Consider the following 13,487-nt stretch of genomic DNA (forward strand, 5'->3'; position numbering starts at 1 on the left):
TATTGAGTTCTCAGTGTCGGACATAAGCTTTCCTTTTCTGCCTTATCTTACCCTGTAGCTTCCTTGACATCCATGGGGCTGTAGATTTGGCCGTCTCACCCTTTTTCTATGTGGGAACATGTTTACTCTGAACCCCTTGAATCTCCCCTTTGAATGCCTCCCACTGCTCTGACACTGATTTACCTTTAGTAAAATTGGCCTTGCCCCAATTGAGAAGTCTAACTCCTATTGTATCTCTGTCCTTTTCCATAATTATGTTAAAACTGACTGAATTATGATCACTACCACCAAAATGCTCTCTCACTGCCACTCCTTCCACCTGCCCATCTTAATTTCCTAAAACTAAGTCTAAAACTGCACCATCTCTTGTTGGACTTGCTCCATACTGGGCAAAAAAGTTATCCTGAATGCACCTCAAGAATTCTGCTCCCTCAATTCCTTTCACACTAAAACTATCCCAGTTAATATTGGGGTTGTTAAAATCCCTTACTATTACTGCCATTATTGTTCTTGCACTTCTCAGAGATTTGCCTACATATCTGCTCTTCTATATCCCTCTGACTGTTTGGGGGTCTATAACGCACTCCCAGCAGTGTGATGGCCCCATTTTTGTTCCTTAGCTCAATCCATATGGCCTCATTTGATGAACCTTCCAACATATCATCCCTCCTCACAGCTGTAATAGTTTCCTTGACCAAAATTGCCACTCCCCCTCCTTTCTTATCCCCCTCCCTATCGCGTCTGAAAACCCTGTAACCAGGAATCAGCTGCCATTCCTGTCCCTCCTTAAGCCATGTTTCTGTAATAGCTATGATATCATACTGCCACATGTCTATCTGTGCCTTCAGCTCATCTGCTTTATTTTCTATACTCCTTGCATTGAAATAGATACCCTTGAGCACTGCCAGACTTTTTTATTTTCTAACCTTTGTTACCTCTGTCTTCCAGACTGATCCATTAATTTTCTGTCTTCCATTTTCATTTCTGATTTTGTCACAACTGATTCCACCCTCAAGTCCCCATCCCCGTGCAAAACTAGTTTAAACCGTCCCCAACAGCACTAGCAAAATATCCTGCAAGGAACTCAGTCCCGGCTCTATTCAGGTGTACCTCATCCGTCCTGTACAGGTCCCATCTCCCCCAGAGCTGTTCCCAATGTCCCAGGAGTCTAGAGCCCTCCCTCCTTGTAGATAGTGGAAAGGCTTTGAGGAGTCAGGAGGTGAATCACTCACCACAGAATACGTAGCCTCTGACCTGCTCTTATAGCCACAGTATTTATGTGGCTCGCCAAGTTAAGTTTCTGGTCAATGGTGACCACCAGGATGTTGATGGTGGGGGTTTCAGCAATGATAATGCCATTAAATGTCTCGGGGAAGTGGTTAGACTCTCTTGTTGGAGATGGTCATTGCTTAGCACTTGTGTGGCATGAATGTTACTTGTCCTCTTTGAGTTCCCAACGCACTGGTGGGAAGTGATCATGGTGAACATCAAGAGGTTCTTCATCCTCAAAGTTGTTCAGAAGGCGAGAGAGACAGAACGAAATGTCCCGACTCCAGAAAAGCATGCAGAATCTTCTCCTGCTGCAGTCGATGAGGGTTGATGTCAAGGAGGATCTCCAAGAGGGGAAGAGCCAGCAGGCCTTGCTCTTTGCCTTGAAGGTCTCCAAGATCATCTTCTGGTCTACAGTCCACTCCGTGGAGCAGGATGAGATGTTGTCGTGTTTCTTCGTCCAGAAGGTACAGAGAGTTCTGTGATCAGCAGCCCGAAGGAAGAAGATGGCTTGGTAATGTCATCACAGCATGACATACTAAGCAAATCATTTTATGCCAGGCTGTACCACATCATGGCCTCCCAGTTCTTTCTGTCCTCTATCACAAAGCTCTTAGATGACAGTACACAGGAGAGTCCGGACAAACCGCTAACTGTGGTCAAGCTGAGAAAGGCCATCAAGTGCTTTGAGACAAGTAAAACTGCTGGAAGTGATGGCTTACCATCCGATTTGTATTCGACTCTGTGTGATTGTATCAGCCCAGACCTGCTGGAAACGTAAGAGAGTATGTTTCTAGCTAGCAACATTTCAGAATCCATAAGGAAAGACATCATCATCCACATCTACCAGCTGATGACAGAGAGGAAGGGAATCAGAAATTGATGGCCCAGTTCACTGCTTAACTTGGACTACAAAATTCTGTCCAAGGTCATCGCCAGTCGGGTCAAGTCTGCTCTGGAGCTGGTGATTCACCACAATCAAACCTGCACAGTACCTGGCAGGAAGATCTCATAGCCTCGCGCTACTCAGGGATACAAGGGGTGGACACCTGCCTCATCAGCTTGGCCCAGGAGAAGGCCTTTGACAGAATATTGCACACCGACATGATGGACGTTCTCTCCAAAATGGGCTTTGGGGAGGGAATCCGCAATTGGATCCAACTGGTCTACTCAAACATCGGTAGCGGAGTTTCAATCAATAGGTGGGAATCGAAAAGTTTTCCGATCAAATCTGGAGTCAGGCAGGGCTGTCCCCTCTCCTCAGTTGTCTTCATGTGCTGTATTGAACCTTTTGCTGAGTCCATCATGACGCATGCAGGCATAAGAGGGGTGACAAACACAGTCAGTGGAGGCACTCAGGTCAAAGCGTCCTTGTACATGGACAATGTCGCCGTCTTCTGCTCCGATCCACTGTTGGTTTGCAGACTGATGAGCATCTGTGACCAGTTTGAACTGGCCTCGGGGGCCAAAGTAAATCACTGCAAGAGCGAAGTCCTATTCTTTGGGAACTGGACCGACCGATCCTTTGTCCCGTTCACCATCAGGTCAGACTACCTGTAGGTGCTGGTGATATGATTCTGAGGGGCCCAGGCGTTTGCCAAAAACTGGAAACAGAAACTGGGAATGCGGGAGTGATGCTCCCTCTCCATTGTGGGTAAGAACCTGGCCATCAGGTGCAAGGCGTTCTTGGTGTGTCTCTACATGGCGCAGGTCTGGCCCGTACTCCGCTGCTGTGCCTTGGCAGTCACCCAAGCCATGTTCCGTTTTATCTGCAGATCACATATGGACAGTGTGCACAGGGACACAGTGTTCAAACCTCTAGATAAAAGGGGAAAATACCTACCCAATGTCACCCTCATCCTGATGGCCACCTTTGTGTGCGGCTACATCAAGCTGTGTGTAGACCCACAGTATGCAAATACCAAATGTCACTATGTGCTGAGGTTCTATCTGTCTCCGGTGTTGCAAAGCATGGGTTTGGCCACGTTGCTGCAGAACGCTCCATTCAGTTCGTCCGTGCTGTACCACCTGCCCCTCGTGGAAAAGTTTGTTTGGAAAAATACCTTTGCCCTCAAGTTTATCATGCAGTGGTCTGCACATAACGTCCTCAAGGCCTTGCAAGAAAAGGAGATGATGGATCCTGTCAGATGGTTCCCTGAGAAGACTGTCAAACTCATTTGGCAGAATGCCTCATAGCCAGAACTTTCAAACAAACATGAAGATGTAGCTTGGCTGGTGGTGAGAAGGGCCCTCCCTTTCAGATGCTTCCTGTATGCCCAGAGTCTCACTGCCTCCGCACGCTGCCCTCGAGGTGACTGCGGTGGGGAAGAGACTGTGGGCAGGACATACCTGGGCAATTCTCCACTTTGTGGAGTATATACTAGCATTGTAGCTCCTACTGGAGCAGCTTGGCTAGAGACGTGGCTCGTTCTGAACGTGTTACCATTATTAATATTTTTTGAGGACGTGTTTAAAAGACTGTAAAATACCTGAGGAGATGCTGGACTTGTTTTTTTTAAAGGGTCACTGGAAGGATACTTCGGACTTTGTTTAAAAATAAACACTTACTGGAAGTCACATGTCTTAAACTAAGCAAACAGCCGGAGCCTTATGGACTATGGAACTATTTGGAGTTGTTTAAAGAGAAGTCACATGTCTAGATTTATGGCTCAGGAGTTTTGGTTTTGGTTTTTGGATGGTTTGGAGTGCAGTTGGTGTGTATCCTACTAAGAGAGAAGCCATCCTTTGCCACCTGTTTTGAAAATCTGAGAATCCAGTGTGATAGTTGAAACCATGGATGCAGTAATCCTCCCAAAAAGCCTGCAAGACTACTCCTTGATGTCTCTTGAACAGAACTGCTCCAGAAAGATCCCAATGACAGCCGTCTACATGTATCCGGACGCCAGACCGAGAGTCATCTGGATTTCATATCTTATCCTTTTTTCTTCTAGAATTAACAGTATTTGACTGAAGTATTTTTGTTTTGGTAAAGTTGATCTCTGCAGAGAAAGCTTCTTTATTTTTTCTTTAACCAGTGTGTGTGTGTGCATGCGTGCGTTTTGGGTTATTTAGAAGGGAATATATTTATACTTGCATATTTCACCCTGTAGGTTAATAAGCTTTGCATTTTTATTGAATATGTCTTGTTTTATAATAAATTAATAATTTTGTTATTTATTAAAGAAACCTGGCTGGTGTATTTGTATTCTGAAATGGATAACTATAAATAGATAATTGGCCATATCCATAACTTGTTACAATATTTTTAAATATATGTTGTGACCAGTGGTGTAGTGGGACTAGTGGGAGATAGTGCACTCCTCCAACCTGGGCCTTAACAGATAATTGGGGGCTCTTGCGGGATTCAAAATCCACAGACAAATACAAGTGCTAGGACTTGCTGAGGTTAAGGCTGATTAAGATTTTTACGGTGAATTTTGCTATACGTATTGAAAACCAAAATGGCTTTGTCAGTTGCTACGACCTTTCTGGAAAGGGAGGATTTATCCCTGAGTAATTTGCAAAACTTAACCAAGGCTCGACTAAAAGCATTGGCAGAAAGGTTGGAGTTAGAATTAAAAGCAGGGGCTAAGGAAGCAGGTAATAGCACAGCATTTGAAATTGGAAGAAGGAATAGGCAATCCAGATGGTAATTCAGTTGAATTAGCTAGAATTCAGTTGCAGATGAAGCAGCCTGAACAGGAAAAAGAACTGAGAAAATCTGAACTTGGAAGAGAAGCACTTCAGAGAGAAGAAAAAGAAAGAGAATTTCAGAAGCTGGAACTAGAATGGCAAAGGGAAAGAGAAAAGGAAAAATAAGAGAGGCAGGAAAGAGAAAGGGCAAGAGAAAGAGAAGAAAGGGAGTGAGTAATGGTATTCCGTCTAAAAAGGCTGGAACTAAAACAAAAGGGTGGCCTTGTCTCCAGGGAAAGTTCTGATGAGGTAGAATCTGACTCCAATCCAGGACCCAGTGGAGAGCTGTTTAAATTTGTGCAAGCCCTCCTGAAGTTTGAGGAAAGAGATGTAGAAGCACTTTTCATTTCTCTTGAAAAGATGGCAAAACAGATGAGGTGGCCGAAAGAAAACTGGACACTGCTCATGCAAAGCAGGTTGATAGGCAGAGATAATGAAGTTTATGCTGTGCTTTCTGAGGAGGCTTCTGCAGATTATGAGATGGCAAAAAAAGGCTATTCTCACTGCTTATGAGTTGGTTCCTGAAGCTTACAGGCAGAAATTTCAGAACGTCTGGAAACAGCCTGGACAGACTTATATAGTATTTGAGAGGGTAAAGCAAATTAACTTTGATTGTTGGATGTGGGCACTAAAGGTAGAGGCCGCATATGAGACCCTTAGGGAAATAATTCTCCTGGAAGAATTTAAAAATTCACTCCCTCCGTTAGTAAGAACCCACATAGAGAGCCTGAAGGTTTCAACAGCCAGACAGGCAGCTGAGATGGCTGATGATTACCAGCTTGTTCACAAGCCCAAATCCTTTTTCCGTCACTCCCACAGACCTGAGAGGGATAGAAGGTGGGAGAGTGAAAGGAAGGCAAGTAGCCAGGGACAAGGAGGGACAGCTGGGAACGTACCGGGATCTAAAGGCCTGCTCGGGTATGAAATTGAAACCTGGGCCTGACCCGACCACATCCAACCTGAACCCAACCTAGATCCGAGTCCTTTGATTTTTTCTCACACTGGACCTGACCACCATAATGAAGTTAATTATATCAAACATACCTTGTCCAAATGTTGTGATCCTCCGTTCCGGCAGCAGTCTATTCCTGCAGAATCGTGCAGATGTTCCCTCCCTGAGCAAGGCAGCACTGTGTCCGCGTCCAGCCCAACCCGATCAGACCTGAGCCCGAATGCCGGACCCGGAAGAGAGACCCGACCCGACCCAAACCCGACACATGTCATCGGGTCTGGTCGGGTTCGGGCCAGGTAGCCATGCTTTACCGAGATCTCCTCCTCAGGCCAGAAAGAAAGGTGCTGAGGATGGAAGTGAGGTCCACAAACCTAAGTGTTTCCATTGCCACAAGGTGGGACACCTTCGTGCAGAATGCTGCAGGTTACAGGGTAAGCCCGTGGGACTTATTGGGGTACACAAGGCCTGTGCAGAGAAAGGGGCCCTGACCGAGGGTATGGCAGATCAAGCTGTGGCTCTGACTGCAGCTGTAAGGCTAAGTAAAATAACTGCTGTGAGTGCGGGGGACGTGAACAAGATACTGGAAAGCTACAGGGAATTCTTGTCAAAAGGAAAAAGTAACTCCTTATCCCTCAAGTGAGGCAGTTAAACCTATACTTAGGGATACAGGAGCCACCCAAACTCTTTTGTTGGGGAAAGGCATGACCTTTCCATCAGAAAGCACATTGAATGCCAAGTGAATGGTATCGACGGGGATTATATACCCATACCTTTGTAGTGGGTGCAGCTGGAGTGTGACCTAATGTCTGGAATGGTAACTGTCGGAGTTGTTCATAGTTTGCCTGTAGACAGAGTTGACTTACTCCTGGGGAACGATTTGGCTGGAGCAAAGATAGTAGCTTCTCCAATAGTCACGGAAAGACCAAGTGAAGTCAAGGAGACGGAGCAGTTGCAGGAAAAAGTTCCAGGAATTTTTCCTTCATGTGTAGTGACCCGAGCAATGGCTGAACAAGTTCCATCGTCGGAGGTCAAATTGGCACCACAGACAGATTCTTGGCGATCTGAAACTTTCTTTGGGGATTTGGATAATCCAAAGGAAATGTTCAGTAAGTCTTCTCTGATCAAGGTTCAGCAAGCCAATCCAGAGTTAAGTAAAGTGGCACAATTGGTTCAAACCGATGCTGAGGCAGAGGGAGTTCTGGAATGCTACTGTATTAAAAATGGGACTCTGATGAGGAAGTGGAGACCTCCTCACAGACTTGCGAACAAAGAATGGATGGTTGTTTACCAGATAGTGGTACTACTCAAGTATTGCCAGGAAATATTAAGGATCACGCATGAAATTCCTATGGCGGGACATGTAGGGATCGAGAGGTCAACATTTTTACTGGCCAGGTCTTCACAAGAGTGTGGTGCAGTTTTGTAAAAGGTGTCATGCGTGCCAGATTATGGAAAAGCTGCAACCTGCAATAAAAGTGGCACCTCTAATTCCCATGCTAGTTTTTAGGTAACCATTTAGTAGGGTGTTGGTAGACTGTGTGGGATCTTTACCAAAAACAAAAGCGGAACATCAATATATACTCATTATTATGGATATGGCTACTCGATTCCCAGAGGCCATTCCCTTGAGAACAATTTCTGCCAAGGTAGTGGTAGAGAAGTTAACCCAGTTCTTCACTCGGTATGGATTACCGATTGAGATCCATTCGGATCAAGGTTCCAATTTTATGTCTAAAATTTTTCGGGAAGTGAACTCATCCAAAACTCTGCTGCCTGTGTCCTTAATCATACCAGGTCCGGTTTAACATCACCCCTGTGTTCTCTGATCTGCACTGACTCCTGGTTAAGCAATGTCTCAACTCTAAAACTATCATCCACGTTTTTCAATCCATCCATGGCAATTCCCCTACCTATCTCTGTAATCTCTTCCAGAAGCACAACCCTTTGAGATATCTGCACTCATCAAAATCTGGCCTCTTGAGCATCCTCAATTTTAATATCTTCACCATTGGTGGCCATGCCTTCAGCTGCCCTAAGTTCTGGAATTCCCTCCCTAAACCTCTCTGCCTTTCTATCTCTTTCCTTCTTTAAGACATTCCATAAAACCTATCTCTTTGACCAAGCTTTTGGCCATTTGCCCTAATATCTCCTCATGTGGCTTGGTGTCAAATTTTGCTTAATAATGCTCTGTGAAGCGCTTTAGAACTTTATTTTAAAGATGTTATATAAATACAAGTTGTCATTGTTGTTGTGGACAGGTCTTCGAATAACATTCCCTCCCTTTTCCTCATTGGATGACAAGAAAAGAAGAAATATGATGAAGAGCAGTTCTGGTGACATCCTATAGCTGGATGTACCATTAGTAGAGATCCAGAAACATAGGTGAAGGAAAGGCCCAATCGATAGCCCTTATTCTTTAAGCACCAATATTTTCACCAGCAAAATGTCGCTGCTGAATTATTCCCATCCTGCTTTCTCCTCTAGACCATCCATTACAGAATCCCTCCAGTTGTCTCTATCAGATATAATTGCAAAAATAAAAAATAAGCAAACCTTGCTTATAAGTTACTTTGTAGATAAACAAGCTTTCTTTAATTAAAATGATTGCTGTTATTCTGAACTTTAGCAAGTTTTTTAAGAACTCATTATTTTCCAGTTTTCATGGCAGAAAATGCAGCATTTTAAAAGTCAAAAGTTTAATGATTGCATTTGGTGCACTATCTGAAAGTTAAAATGTTGTAGATTATACAAACATTATCTTGCACTGGCTGGATCACATGCACAACAGTCCTCTCATCAGTTTACAATTTGTTCCCTGCCCTGCAGAATGATATTCAGCATTTAAGGAGACAGCTGGATAAATGCAGAGAAGAAAAAACTGAATTGACCAGTAAAATAGAAGACATCCATCTACATATTGATACTGGAGAAAAGGAGCTAAAAAAGAACAAACTCGCTGAGCAAGTAAGATAAGAATGGGCAATTGCATTGGTTCACATCGTTATTTATTTTATTTATTTGTTTATTTAGAGATACAGCACTGAAACAGGCCCTTTGGCCCACCGAGTCTGTGCCAACCATCAACCACCCATTTATACTAATCCTACACTAATCCCACCTGTCCCTATATCCCCCTACCACCTACCTATACTAGGGGCAATTTATAATGGCCAATTTACCTATCAACCTGCAAGTCTTTTGGCTGTGGGAGGAAACTGGAGCACCCGGCGAAAACCCACGCGGTCACAGGGAGAACTTGCAAACTCCGCATAGGCAGTACCCAGAATCGAACCCAGGTCCCTGGAGCTGTTATGTTAATGGGTCAGGTGAAGAACTCAGTGCATCCTTTAGCAACCCTCAAAAATCTAACAAATGCTGTTTGTCATACAGCAACAAGGAGAGAAACAGCTCTCTCAGCATTTACTGTAATTTTATTGATTTTTCAAATACGATAGAGTGGTACACTTGTATACCATGGTGACACAGGGTGAGAGGACACGGGGTGTGCTCCTGATTGGCCAGCTTAGAGAATTTCTGATTTTGGTTATGTTATCTGAAGAGAACAGTGAACAAAGATCAGGAAAAATCTGAGTTACCGAGGCGTTCTTTTGTACCTCAGAGGAACCAGATCAATGTCAGCATTAATGCAGGCCTTAACTTTCAGGCATATGGAATACTATAAGGCAAAAAGAAACCCACAGTCTGACATCCTGTTTCGCTGACATCACAAAAACCATATTTTTTTTACCAGAACCATTGGAACTTTTGTGAAATTATGGAAATATATGGCTTTAAAAATGTCAGACATTATGGTCATGCTGTGTAGGGTGCAGGCAATGGAAAAATGCCTAAATGCCGGGAGGAAAAAATTGTTTTGACATCAAGGTCCTGCAAGTGCTGATAAGCAAAGTAATTTGAGGAGAAATATGTTCAGGGCCACAGAGGAAGGGTGACATGAGTACCTTTATGGTGAGATAGTACAACCTCCATGATGCAGAGAAGGTACAAAATGTAGCAATATAAGACAATAGCATCAATGCACTCAGAACTTTATGGGATCCAGAATAAGATACACAAATTAAAGATGAGCATAACTATGCATGAAAGAAAGTTGTAAAAACTATTCCAAATAAACTAATATTGATACAAAAAAAAAGAATTACATAAGCAAGGTATAGGACGTGAAAATAGCATGCTTATTGGAATTACATGCTGTTCTAAACTTTTGGGTTGACCTCAAATATTCTCTTGCGTTAGCAACGCCAGTCTCTCTTCTAAACAAACCCACACTCTCACATTCAGAATCTTACCTTCACTGCTCAATATCCAGATGTAGAATAACATATCTGGGTGGGGGTTGTAACAATGAGACCCCGCCCATATATGAACTGGATATTGTGATCCTCGCATATGCCATCATTTATCCCATCTTCCAAAAGGTGACTGAGAGAGAGTGGGGACAGAGAGAGAGAGAGAGCGGGGCGGGGGGAGAGAGAGTGGGGGAGGGGGGGAAGAGAGAGAGTGGAGGGGAGAGAGCGAGAGTGGTGGGTAGAGAGAGAGGGGGGAAGATAGAGAGTGGGGAGAGAAATAGAGTGTGGGGAGTGAGAGAAAGAGTGGGGGGAAGAGAGAGGGGGAGAGAGAGGGAGAGGGAGGGAGGGAGATGGGGGAGAGAGAGTGGGGTGAGAGAAGGTTGGGGGAGAGAGAGATTCGGGGGCGACACCCAACACCTCCTCCTTTTTGATAATGAGATGACTGAGACTATCTACACTCCCTTCCCCAGGCTCATCATCCACCAAGTCCTTCTCTTTGGTGAATACTGATGCAAAGTACTCATTTAGTACCTCGCCCATTTCCTCTGGCTCCACACTCAGATTCCCTTCTCTGTCCTTGAGTGGGCCAACCCTTTCCCTAGTTACCCTCTTGCTCTTTATATACGTATAAAAAGCCTTGGGATTTTTCTTAATCCCGTTTGCCAATGACTTTTCATGACCCCTTTTAGCCCTCCTGACTCCTTGCTTAAGTTCCTTCCTACTGTCTTTATATTCCTCAAGGGATTCGTCTGTTCCTAGCCTTCCAGCCCTTACGAATGCTTCCTTTTTCTTTTTGACTAGGCTCACAATATCCCGCGTTATCCAAGGTTCCCGAAACTTGCCAAACTTTTCCTTCTTCCTCATCGGAACATGCTGGTCCTGGATTCTAATCAACTGACATTTGAAAGACTCCCACATGTCAGATGTTGATTTACCCTCAAACAGCCGCCCCCAATCTAAATTCTTCAGTTCCTGCCTAATATTGTTATAATTAGCCTTCCCCCAATTTAGCACCTTCACCCGAGGACTACTCTTATCCTTATCCACAAGTACCTTAAAACTTATGGAATTATGGTCACTGTTCCCGAAATGCTCCCCGACTGAAACTTCGACCACCTGGCCGGGCTCATTCTCCAATACCAGGTCCAGTACGGCCCCTTCCCAAGTTGGACTATCTACATATTGTTTCAAGAAACCCTCCTGGATGCTCCTTACAAATTCTAACCCATCCAAGCCCCTAGCACTAAGTGAGTCCCAGTCAATATAGGGGAAGTTAAAATCACCCACCACTACAACCCTGTTACCTTTACATCTTTCCAAAATCTGTCTACATATCTGCTCCTCTACCTCCCGCTATCTACATCGTTGTCTTCTGCTCGGATCTGCCATCCGTTTGCAGGCTGATGAGCATCTGTGACCAGTTCGAACTGGCCTCTGGAGCCACAGTAAATCACAGCAAGAGCAAAGCCAAGTTCTTTGGGAACTGGGTTAATCGATCCTTTGTCCCCTTCACCGTCAGGTCAGTCTACCTGAAGGTGCTGGGGATATCGTTCGGAGTAGCCGGGGCATGTGCCAAAACCTGGAAGGAGCAAGTAGCCATGGTACACCATAAACTGAGCATGTGGGACAGCGTTCTCTCTCCGTTGCAGGTAAGAACCTGGTCATCAGGTGCGAGGCGCTCATGTTGTTGCTGTATGTGGCGCAGGTCTGGCCCATACCCCACTCCTGCGCCGTGGTGGTCACCTGAGCCATCTTCCGCTTTATCTGGAGATCCAAAATGGACTGTGTCCGGAGGGACATGATGTTCAAACCTTTAGATAAAGGGGGAAAAAACATACCCAACGTTGCCTTCATCCTGATGGCCACCTTTGTGTGTGGCTGCATCAAGCTGTGCGTAGAACCCCAGTAAGCAAATACCAAGTGTCACTACGCGCTGAGGTTCTATCTGTCCCTGGTGTTGCAAAGGATGGGTTTGGCCACATTGACGTGGTACGCTCCATCCAGATGGACCATGCCGTACCATCTACCCTTCGTGGAAAAGTTTGTGCAGAAAAACACCTTTGACAGCAAATCCATCAGGCAGTGTTCTGCATGGAATGTCCTCAAGGCCCTATGGGAAAAGGAGATGGTGGATCCTGTCAGATGGCTCCCAGAGCAGACAGCCAAAGCCATTTGGCAGAATGCCTCAGGACCAGAACTTTCAAACAAGCACCAAGGTGTAGCTTGGCTGGTGGTGAGGAGGGCCCTCCCCGTCAGATCCTTCCTGCATGCCCGGAATCCCACCGCCTCGGCATGCTGTCCTCGAGGTAGCTGTGGTGGGGAAGAGACAGTTGCCCACCTCCATCTGGAATGTGCTTTTGCAAAGCAAGTGTGGAAAGAGATGCAGTGGCTTTTGTCGAGGTTCAACCTGAGCAGCTCTGTAACACAGGAGTCTATGCTCTACGGTCTGTTCCCAGGGGTGCATACCGAGATAAACATCAGCTGCTGCTGGAGGACCATCAACTCGGTGAAAGACGCGCTTTGTCTGCCCAAAACTTGTTGGTCTTCCAGTGCAAAAAGTTGTCCACGACCGAGTTTTGCAGACTGGCACATTCCAAGGTCCAGGACTACATGCTGAGGGATGCACTTAAACTTGGGGCAGGCGCCGCAAAGGCTCAATGGGGAAAGGCCACCGTGTAAAGTCCTCCTGCCATAGTAAACCAAGGGGCAGGAACTTGTGTAAAACACCTCAGGCTGTATGCACCAAAATATAGTTTTGCTGTCTAATGCAAATGTACATTGTGCACAAAATGGAATGGAAGGGTTGTGAGGCAACTTACGTTCTGTATTGAAGAAAACTGATTTCTTTTGCACTTTCTGGAATGTCAACTTGGAACTATTTTGAACTGTTTTACAATGTATTTTTCTTACAGATTTTTATGAATAAAGTATATTTTTGGAAAAAAAGCTGAGTAAATTGGGCCTATATTCTCTGGAGTTTAGAAGAATGAGAGGCGATCTAATTGAGACATACTAGATTCTGAAAGGGCTTGAAAGGATCGAAGGTGAATGTTTCCGCTGGTCACGGAATCTAGAATGTGGGACACAGTTTCAGGATAAGGGATGATCATTCAGGACTGAGATGAGGAGAAATTACTGCACTGAAAGGGTTGTGAATCTTTGGAATTCTCTACCCCAGAGGGTTGTGGATGCTCCATTATTGAATACTGGGATAGATAGATTTTTGCTCTCGCAGGGAATAAAGGGATATGGGGAGTGGGCAG

General features: G+C 45.0%; 1 protein-coding gene across 1 annotated transcript in view; it reads left to right on the top strand.

Annotated features, from left to right (window-relative positions):
* ccdc39 (coiled-coil domain 39 molecular ruler complex subunit) overlaps positions 1 to 13,487 on the top strand; it is a 147,544-nt gene that overhangs the window by 87,909 nt on the left and 46,148 nt on the right. Inside the window, exon 12 of the mRNA XM_068041499.1 lies at positions 8,741 to 8,878. Within this exon, the coding sequence (XP_067897600.1) occupies positions 8,741 to 8,878 (138 nt within the window). The remainder of the gene's footprint in view (positions 1 to 8,740; positions 8,879 to 13,487) is intronic.

Source organism: Heterodontus francisci, chromosome 11 (assembly GCF_036365525.1).
Source record: "Heterodontus francisci isolate sHetFra1 chromosome 11, sHetFra1.hap1, whole genome shotgun sequence".
NCBI lineage: Eukaryota > Metazoa > Chordata > Chondrichthyes > Heterodontiformes > Heterodontidae > Heterodontus > Heterodontus francisci.